Source organism: Vigna radiata, unplaced genomic scaffold (genome assembly GCF_000741045.1).
Source record: "Vigna radiata var. radiata cultivar VC1973A unplaced genomic scaffold, Vradiata_ver6 scaffold_417, whole genome shotgun sequence".
NCBI classification, from domain to species: domain Eukaryota; kingdom Viridiplantae; phylum Streptophyta; class Magnoliopsida; order Fabales; family Fabaceae; genus Vigna; species Vigna radiata.
This window is the reverse complement of record NW_014544159.1, coordinates 103,373-114,034: the sequence shown is the minus strand read 5'-3', so window position 1 is coordinate 114,034 and position 10,662 is coordinate 103,373. Positions and strand designations below refer to the sequence as shown.

Genomic DNA, 10,662 nt, shown 5'->3' with positions numbered 1-10,662 from the left:
TCACAGACACAGCAGAGTCCACAACACTTGCTTAACTTGAAATGACCAGAAATGTGTACAAATTAGCCTTCCAATGTGGTGCTCACAATACATTCAATCAATCAAATGCCACTTTTTAGAAGAGATCAACAATCATGGCAAAATGCTTTGATGAATTATGTAGAACCAGTCCTCACCCAAGATAGTGTTTCACTCTAATGCACAGGTGTATAAGGGTGTGTCTCTATCACTCTACTATCACAATATCACACAAATCAACTTTGCCATTCGTTTCAACCAAATTAAACACATTCACAAGCAAGTCAACATCACAAGGACTTTCATTGGCTTGTATTGTGGTCGGGCTAGGAAAGAAACATGGTTTTTTCAGACAACAGAGCACCTTGAGCTGAGAGATTAAACAATACAAATCATGCACATAAGTTTCTCTTTTGCTTCACTTAAATTACAACCACTTTCGAACTTATGACCCAACTTTCTTTCATTCAATTCTCTTTTCTTTATCTTTTTCTTTCTTATTTTTCCTCAAATTCTTTTTTTCTATTTTTCTCAATACAACCTTATAACATAAACTCTCCCAAACTTTTAAGCAATCTCCTGCAACAAACAGAATTACTCTATTCAGCTCAAGGTAAGGAAATCAGGGAATTTTCATTAGGCTTAAGGTTCAAAGAGGGAAGTCATCTTTCATTAAGGTTCAAGGGGTTTGTATTGGCTTATTTGGCTCAGAACATGTGAGTGAGGTAGAAGACAAAGATGGCCTTGATCATGTGTGTCAGACAAGCAAATAATTCAATTCAGAGACACTCAGGCAAAGTTAAGTGTGATCTATCATGATAGCATTCACAAGAAAAATCTAAGGCACAACATCTCACAAGGTTAACTCAGGGTTCCTTAAACATCATCAAGCAACTGCCATAAATATTGATCGCAATTAAACATAAGGCATTCTCAGACTTTTCATGAAGAAAGCAACACAATTTGAACTTAACTGAACAATCTCAAGCGTCATTTCAAATTCAAGCATAAGCATCATGGATCAGCATAGTTTATCAAGCCAGATAACTTAACCAAAACATCCAAGTTGAAACGCAAAATGTTCATTCAATCCTAAACTAAGAACTAAATTTCAAAACCAAGTTTAAAGTTTAACTGCAAAACAAAAGAAAGCAATATAAAAGGTCCTGTTAAAAGTAGAGAAGCCTCCAGCTCTAACTCATGAAATGTTATCCTCGCTCTCTTCAGAATCATCATCCCCTTCTTCTTCAGCCTCTTCATCAGTATCACCATCAGCTGCTGCTCCACCTCCCTAGTAGAATGGGAATGGTCTCCAGGACAAGCAACATACTCATCAAACTCAGCAACAAACATCATGTTAAGCTCAAGCATAGTAAAGGTAAGCTTACAAAGCATCTGAGAAGTGGCAAGCTGACCCCTAAGAAATGCACAATCAAACAAGAACAGAGTAGGACGCATCTCATTTCATTCACATGACAAATGCAGGTTTTTACCTTTCAATTGATTCTCAAAAGCATCATATAAAACTGTAAACGAAAATGAATGAGGAAGAAACCTACTTGCAAATATACTTGAATGAATGACAATGTCCAAGAGTGATTAGACACCAAGAGTTGATGGGTTTGAATGGAGAGCGAGAAGGGAGTGAAAAGGGAGAAAGTGTGAGGGAATGTGAGTTTGGTGTGAAAATTTGAGATATTAGAGTGTTAAAGAGTAAAAATGGGAATGGGTGAATGTGACAGGGGCTGTGACGATGAGGAAATGGAAGAAGAAAGGGAAAGTGAAGGAGGTTAAGGCTTTTAAAAATCCATGTGGGCCAAAATAGTTTAAAATGTGAAATCTGGCCTGGTCACTGGCGCTCAGGCAGCAAGACTGTGCTGCTCGAGCGGCATATCAGAAAAATGAAGAAATGGGCCTCTGCTGGTATGGCGCCCAGGTGCCGCTCGAGCGGTGGTCTGGTAGTTTGCAATTTTGCAGCATTTTGGCTTCTAAATCTTGGATTTTTGGACACTAATCATGCATTCAAACATACTAAAACTAAATGCTCATGTTTCTCCTAATCAAAAACACCAAAAATGCACCCTTGAAAGCAATCAATTGCATCAATCTAGAACATGAATGCAATAGGCAATGCATATAACTAAAACATGTCAAGACCATGCTTTTGCACAACACACATACCTAACTAATTCAAAACACATAATTGCATCCTAAATCACTCTAGAGCAAGTCAAAACAAACAAAAATACTCCAACACATACTCTTTGACAACAAAACTCAACAAAAACAACAAAGCAACTAGTCACACCCTACTAACTACCATCCAAACTCAAACACTCAAAAGTCATGAAATCAAACTAAAACCTATTAAAAAACATTCTAAAAATCAAAACACACTCAAATAACAAAGTCACACATAAGAAAAGGTTAGAAAACTGGGTTGCCTCCGAGCAAGCGCTCGTTTAACGTCATTAGCTTGACACCATGATGCTCAAATTTGATTTTTGATGTTGGTGTGCTTCTTCCTTTCATGACACCAATAGAATTTCAACACTTTTCTTGTCACCAACTTGACTCTCCTTGAATATGGAGCCTCAATTTCAAGTACCCCATTTGCCTTTAGTGCCTTGATAACCCATAACCTGTTCTTGAGCTTCACTAGTTTGCCAGGTTTGGGTTCATCACTTTCCACAATGGAGTGTTGATGAACAAGTCTCTCTTCTTTGTCTCCATCCTCATCCTCCACTTTTGGAGAGAAACAATTAACCCTCTTGTTGACCACTTGGGCAGCTTGCCCTATTAGGCTAGTCACTGATAGAACTTCATTCTTAGCTTTAAGACTAGTCTGCTTTTCTTGAGTTTGCTGGCCAGCATCGAAGACATTGAAAGTGACCTCATCATCTTGGTTTCTCAATTGTACAGTTCCCTTATCAACATGAATGACAACCTTGGCCGTCTTCATAAAAGGTCTTCCAAGAATGAGAGGTGTTTCTGCATCTTCCCCCATTTCCATAACTACAAAGTCCACCGGGAACTGGAGTTTATCAATTTCAACCACCACGTCTTCAACCACACCATAGGGATGCCTGATGGATTTATCTGCCATCTGCAAAATCATTCTTGTAGACTTGACTTCCAGACCACCAATCTTCTGAAGCATAGATAGGGGCATCAGATTGATACTAGCCCCTAAGTCAACAAGTGCTTTCCCTATCTCATAATTCCCAATAGTGCAAGGGATGGTGAAACTCCCTGGATCTTTGAATTTTGGGAGTAGAGTCTTCTGCATAATAGCACTGCAATTCCCTTGAACTTCAATTGTTCCTTCCTTTAAGTACTTCTTCTTTTTACTAAGGAACTGTTTCATGTGTTTAGCATAAGAGGGAAGTTGTTGCAATGCTTCGGTCAAGGGCATAGTAATCTCCAATTTCTTGAAGACATCCATGAAACGCTCGAATTGAATCTCTTTCTCATTTCTTGAGAAGACTTTTGGGTATGGGAGTGGTTTCTCAAGTTCCTTCTTTTTTTCCTCAACTTCCTCTCTCTTTTTCTCTTCTCTAACACCTTTGTTTCTCTCACTTTTGTCCTCCACTTTTCTCTCCTCTTTCTCTTCCCCATTGTTTTTCTCTCCACTTTCATCTTCTCTTTTCTCTCCACTTTCTCTCCCCACTTCCTCATTTTTCTCTTCTTTGTCCTCCCTCACTTTTTCAACTAACACCTTACCACTTCTAGTGGTGATAACTTTACACTCTTCCTTTGGGTTAGCTTCTGTATTGGCTCCAAAACCCTTGTCAGATTTCTCTTCCAACTTCTTGGCCAGTTGGCTGATAACGGTAATTTTTACCATTATCTGAGGTTCATTTAGAGACAAAATCAGTTCCCCTTTAGCTTATTACTTGCTTAAATCCTCTCTTTTATTTAGTTTTAGTATTTATCTATATTTTGATCTACATTACGTAAATAATACTTTAATCCCTTGTTTTTGATCCATTTTGATGTTAGGAAGATCCTCCATTACATTGAAGAGCCTCAGTGACCCAGAGAAGCAAAGAAGACCAGCAAAAAGTGAAGGTTTTGGAAGCTGCGCTGGCGCTGAGCGGTACTTTCCCAGCGCTGAGCGTCAGAGTTACAGAGAGCTTCCAGTGATTTTAGCGCTGAGCGCCAGGAATCCACCGCTGAGCGGTGACGTTGCTGATGTGTCAAAATGCCTATTTATTCAAGTTGTCTTGAAGCATTTTGGGGTCTTTGGTTCTTTGGAGGTGCGATTCTACTGCTGGAGCTCATGGAGGGCATGAGGAGCTTGTGGGAACATCTCCTCCTCTTCCTTTGGGTCTCCTTCTTCTTCCATCTTCCATGTTTGTAAGCTCTAGGGTTCTCCATGGAAGTGAAGAACCAAACCCATCTTGTTGGGATTAGTTGTAGCCTTTGAATTCTTGTGTAATGGATGAATGATTTGATTATATATATGCCTTTTCTATCAATTGCTAGTATTCTTGTTTCCGATCTTAAAGCTTGCATGTAATAGGAATGTTCATGACTTGATTTTGGGGTTTCATGGATTATGGGGACGTAAGATGAAATCTTGAACTGAAATAAGGGTCCTTGTGGTCATTGATTCTAGGGATGGAAGATGATTCACATGTTGTCTTAAGATCCTAGCTCATTAATGCGGGTTTGCTTATTAGGTTGCCAAGGGATTGGGATTTAATGAGAAAACATAGGCTCTTTCACCTAAGGGATTAGGGCTAGAGTGTTTTAGTGGATTGACTTTAGTAAATTGATGGAGAGGAGATGAAATTGGGTGTACACAGGAGTGAATTGGTGAAAACTAACCTTAGCAATGTCTTTTCATACCATTTCTAGTCTTGTCCATTTCTAAGTGCCTTCAAACACCAAAGTCCAACCATGTAATTATGTGTTAATTTATCTTTTTGCACATGATTGTAAATGAATGTTGTTCTATCGAGTCTAGATGAGTTATTAATCGCACAATTCTCTAGTATTACGAGTCTCTTGGGAAAACGATACCTGGTCTTACCGGTTTTATTACTTGAACGATTCGATGCACTTGCCGAACCATCAACATTGGCCCATTTGGATCTCCAAGTTTCTGATGGAAGCTTCAGTGCTTTTGTGATTAGAAATGGAGACTTGCATAAACTGTTGGAGAGTGTCTTCCAACTTAGAGGATCTTTCAGCACATGCAGAGTGAGGTTGGTATTGTTGATGTGGTGGTCTGTTTGATGGCCCAGCTTGCCCTTGGCCCATGCTAGGGTGGGGTCTCCAACCTTGGTTGTAATTGTTTGGCCGATTTTGATTACCCATGTAGTTTACATCTTCTTGGGTAATGCCTTGCTTCACACACTGGCCACTTATATGCTCTTCACCACACAATGCACATCCTTGATGTTGGGCGTATGACACATTTTGGTGCTCTTGCAACTGTGAGACTTTATTCATGAGAATTTCAAGCTATTGGGTCATGAGTTTATTTTGAGCCAAGATGGCATCATGAGACTGTAGTTGTAAGACACCTCTTTGTTGCCCCCTCTCATTCTGTGATTCATTATCATTAGCAGCCATGTTTTCAATGAGCTCACGGGCTTTCTCTGGGGTCTTCCAACGGATGTTTCCTCTAGCTGAGGCATCCAACATCAACTTAGTTTGGGAACCTAGTCCTTTCAAGAACACATTCAAGACCGTGGGCTCATCAAACCCATGAGTGGGTGTTTTCCTTAGTAGCCCTTTAAATCTTTCCCAGGCTTGACTCAGTGTCTCACTAAAACCCTACTAGAAAGATGAAATCTCTTGCTTCCCTTTTGTTACTTTGGATTGAGGGAAGTATTTGTTGCAAAACTTTGCCACCACATCATCCCATGAAGTGAGGCTATTTTCAGGAAATGAAGTGAGTCATTCCTTGGCGTTGCCTTTGAGAGAGAATGGGAATAGACTGAGCCTTATGAAGTCATCAGGAACATCTTGGAGCTTCACCGTATTGCATATCTCCAAGAAACAGGTGATGTGTTTGAATGGATCTTCATGTGCCAGGCCATGAAATTGCTTGCTCTACACCAGATGAATGAGAGCAGGCTTCACCTCCATGTTGGGTGCATTGATTTGTGGCCGAGCGATACTATTGAAATGAAATGACCCTGAAAAGGTATTGAAATCCTCCAGAGTGTGTCTATCTTGCCCATCACTATCATCATTCCTATTTTCAGCCATTTGTTCCACTTCCTGCTCAGCTGCAGGCACAATGAGTTGCTCAAGTGTCATAGGAGCTGGAGGAGCTGGAGAAGTTTCTCTAGATGCCCGGTTCTCTCTTCTTCTTCTACTATTGTTTCTTCGGGCAGTCTTCTCGACTTCAAGATCCAAGAGGAGAGGTTCGGAAGATTGTGTGCTCCTAGTACGGATTGTGCCCTGCATACACTAGAGCCAATATTACTAGAGCACCAAGTTAGCCCACAAATAATGAAACAAAAATTATTCACAATAAAAAGAATATAAGAGTAAAGCTTAAATAGGTTAGAAATCACACAAAAGTAAAGTAATTAAACCGAAGTCCCCGGCAACAACGCCAAAAGCTTGTTGAAACTTTGGCAAGCGTACCAAATCGCTCAAGTAGTAATACCGGTAAGACCGGATATCGTTTCCCAAGAGACTCGATCACTACTTTACAATCTTATAATTGCTAACTAATTTAAGCTAAAGAATGATTCCATTTTAGTGTGAAATTGTGCAATGAAAGTAAAAGTCATGCATAAGTAAAAGTTTGAACTACTTNGGGNCAAAACANGTGAAAATGAGATGATTGATGAATATGNGGAATGAATATGTTGGAGAANNATTTCAANTTATACAAACATATGCAAATGCACCCAACCACTCTTCTTCATTAACTTGTTCTTGTCAANTAGCTAANTTACTTAAACNCAATCCCTTGNTGAGAAAGCCTAGGTTCACTTGTAAAATCNCAATCCCTTGGCAACCCAANAAGTTCACCCGCATTAAGAAAAGAAGTTTAAGACAACCAAAGGTCCTAACTCTATCCCTAGACATTATTTCCTTTAGGTGTTTATGTTCATTTCAAGGTTCACAAAATATTTCCCAATACTAAGCAAACCCTAACATCATGCCATGATTGATCAAGTCATAACAAGCTTTAAGCATAGAAATAAACACTAACAAGTAATGAGAAAAGCATATTTTCATTTAGAACAAGTGAATTTACAAAAGGTTTGTATAGTTTTCATCATTCCCCAACATAAAAGAACTTAGCTCTCCATAGTCATGGAGAGCTTGAGCTTACAATGGAAGAAAATGGGGTAGAAGGAGACCCAAGGAAGAAGAAGGGTGAGTTCCCACAGCCCAAAACTTGCTCCACGAGGTCCAAAACTATGCTTCAGAGCTTCAGCCGCCAAGAAGTTTCAACCCTCAAAAACTGTGTGCCTTTTATAGGTCTAGGGTGCCAACTCACTAAAAAGTCGCGCACGGCGCCCTTTTCTGGGGCGCTCGGGCGCTAATTTAGGCACCAACAGCGAATCAAAGGGCGCCCAGCGCCCTCTGGGGCGCCCTGGCGCCAAAAATTGAGAAAAAGTGCGAGCTGAAGGGCGCCCAGCGCCCTTCTGGGGCGCCCGGGCGCCACATTTTGGCTGGAACAGCATCGTCACCGCTCGAGCGGTAGCCCAGCGACAGCTTAGCGGCAACATCCCAGAATTCACCTTTTTGGCTATTTTTCTTGCTTTCTTTGGGTTCCAGTGTCTTCATTTGATGCACAGACTTCTTCCAAAAACTTTAAGCCTATAAAAGCAGGGATTAATGATCAAACTATTCCATTAAAGTTAAAAGTGCAACCATTTTCTAAACTAGGAGAAAACTAGGATTTACATGGTAAAAGGTAAAGGAAAAGTTGATATTTTCTCTTAATTCATTACTGAAATCATGGTAAAATATGTCCTTATCAAATGTATAAATTGTTTACATAGTTTTGAGACTTAATTATGTTATAAAATTTTTGTAATCGACTTGTACGTACTTATAAGTTAAATTATTTAATGATAGGTTTAATGTTTTCGGAGATCTCTATTTTGGCGGATTTATATCAATTGGGTTCTTGTATTCTGAAAACGCTCAATTGGGTTCTTGTTTTGGTAAAATTGAACTATTAATGTCCTTGACGTTAATTTTAGTGGACGATGTTAAATTTTTTGTCTTTTGGGATGGTGAGTTGGCATTTAATAACACGTGATGAGGTAACAGGGGAATGGAAAAAATGGGTGGGGGTTGGTTCAACCGGATGCAGAATGGGAAAAGGGTTCCGAGGAGGGTCTGGTTAAGCTTCCAAAAATCAATGAGAGTCCTCGTAGGTGGGAATCATACCTCCTCTAAGTTTTTCACTCGCTAATCTTCTTCTCTCTCTCATCTTCCGACTTCAAATTTTTCTCTCTCAATTGAAATCAAGCTCTCTTCATCAAACAACTTCAATGGACACCAAGGCTTTCTTCAATCTCCACATCCTTAATGCCTCCATTGTTAGGTGTGTCCTTCTACGCTCCATCCTCCACGCCTGCGCCATCTCCATCGTCTTTCTTTACCGCGCGCAGTCACTCTTCGATTTCGCTCCCATCGCAACCTATTTAGACTGCGTTTCCGGCTTCCATGGCGTCACTTTCCGCCCCGCTTCTCAATTTCTCCGAACCCACTTCTGGGTCCCAGTCAATTGCGGGAAAGATGCCAACTTGACCCTCACCGTGGTCTCCGAGCTCACCGATAACCGGTTGCTCTACCCCAGAGCGAAGAGTCTCTTTGTTGGAGAAAGATCTTCCATGGTCGTCTTGGCAATGAAACAGTTAAGCTTCTTCGCCATCAGCGCCATCCAAACGCCCAGTTTCGAGTAGAAGAAGGTCCTGTACGAGGATTCTTCCTTCGATTTCGTGTTTTCCAAGGACCTCAACAAGGTATCTGTCCCTGCTCTGTTGGTTCTCGAGATTGAACGTGTTCTTAAGCCTGGTGGGATTGACGCCTTTGGCGTGTAGTTTCTGGAGGTGGCGTCGCTGCTGCTCTTCCAAACCGACGACATCTTCCCAACCGTCGGTGAAGGTCGCACCACCAACACTAGCTGGAACGACGAGATCTACGACTGTAATTGACTCTAATTTGGGATCCCGCCATGGAAGCACTGTCGACGACAAACCTTGGAATGGTTCGGCGACAGTGGTTGAATCACACAAAAGCTTCCCCATTGTGATAGATGAATGTGTGTGGATACAGATTTCGTCTCTTTCACTTCACCTCTCATTCCTTTTCTTTAAAACTGCAAATGTGGTTGAATAAAAGCAAAAAGAAAGGAAATATAATTTATGGGTATTCTTAATCTATTATTTAGATATTGAAACTGTTTCACCTTTGTGCGTGGATGTAGATGTTGAAAAGGTGGGTGTGGGAGGGTGGGAAGAAGATTTCCCAAAGAGGGGAGAAAGTGGGATTGGAGTTGGTGAGGAAGAGGAATGGGAGAAGGTTTACACGCAACTAGACTTCCTCTGTCACGTGTTATTAAATGCTAGCTCACCATGCCACAAGGCAGAAAATTTAACGTCGTCGACTAAAATTAACGGTAAGAGTATTATTGGTTCAGAATACAATGATCCAATTTATACAAATCCACATAAATAGGAACCTCTGAAGACATTAAACCTTTAATGATATGATGAATTAGAAAAAAATTGAAACTTTTTTTTTGCAACAAATAAATTTGAAAATTTAATTCTTAAAGTGGGTAAAGATGAAGCTTGAAAGTAAAAAAAATCCAAAAAAAAAATGTTAATTTAGATGGATATAAAATGACTTAACTTGACATATATTTTAGAAATCTGATTAATCTCTATATCTAATTCTTTATTTTTGTTTTTTTTTCATAACTATTCTCGGACTGTAAATATGGCGAAGAGAAAGAGAGTAATAAATAAGGCTTTGAATACGGAAAAAGGAAAGAATAAAAATGCAGAATAAGTGATTTCTATAATTCCATGAGGACTGTCCCATTGGGTCCACACGATGTCTGATTAAACTACGTTGTCAAAAAGCTCTTCTTTAACAAACGCACTCTTTCTGTAATCATATTAATTTGAAATTTAATAAACCACTTACTTTCCTTTATATCATAAAATATCTGTCACTTAAACATATAAACATATATCTTCCTAATTCATTAAATACACATATTAAAAAAACATAATTTAATAAGATTTTTAAGTATTTTTATTATAAAACAATCCAAACACAAACACATTTATTTGATGTTATTTATATATTATAATTAAATCTAATATATTATTATAATAATAATAATTATTTATTATATTATTATTATATATTTCAAGTAAATATTATTTTAATAAAAATATAAATTTATAATTCATATTAATCTTATAAATATAATTAATATTTAAAAAAAATCACTTAATAAACAATATACTTATCATATTTTCAAAAATCTTAATTTTGTTATTAACTTAAACATCAAAAGAATATTTTATACATAAATTTATCTTCTCAACAATAAAAAAAAAAAAACCTTTTTTTCAAATTATAGAAACTTTCTATTATTATTAGGATCTTATTATCTGATCTGTACACAAATTTATG

The 10,662-nt window shown here is 38.7% G+C and overlaps 1 protein-coding gene across 1 annotated transcript; it reads left to right on the top strand.

Moving 5' to 3' along the window:
• Positions 1-8,280: 8,280 nt before the first annotated feature.
• On the top strand, positions 8,281-9,053 carry LOC106755486. The gene is made up of 2 exons (XM_014637653.2): positions 8,281-8,855; positions 8,916-9,053. The coding sequence occupies exons 1-2, from the start codon at positions 8,502-8,504 to the stop codon at positions 9,051-9,053; spliced, it is 492 nt and encodes a 163-aa protein (XP_014493139.1). The 5' UTR covers positions 8,281-8,501.
• The last annotated feature ends 1,609 nt before the right edge of the window (positions 9,054-10,662 follow it).

Excerpts from the sequence above, each read along its gene's own strand:
- LOC106755486 (XM_014637653.2), top strand. The coding sequence starts at position 8,502 with ATGGACACCAAGGCTTTCTTCAATCTCCACATCCTTAATGCCTCCATT. Across the intron at positions 8,856-8,915 it reads GATCTTCCATGGTCGTCTTG|AAGAAGGTCCTGTACGAGGA; the intron begins GCAATGAAACAG and ends AGTTTCGAGTAG.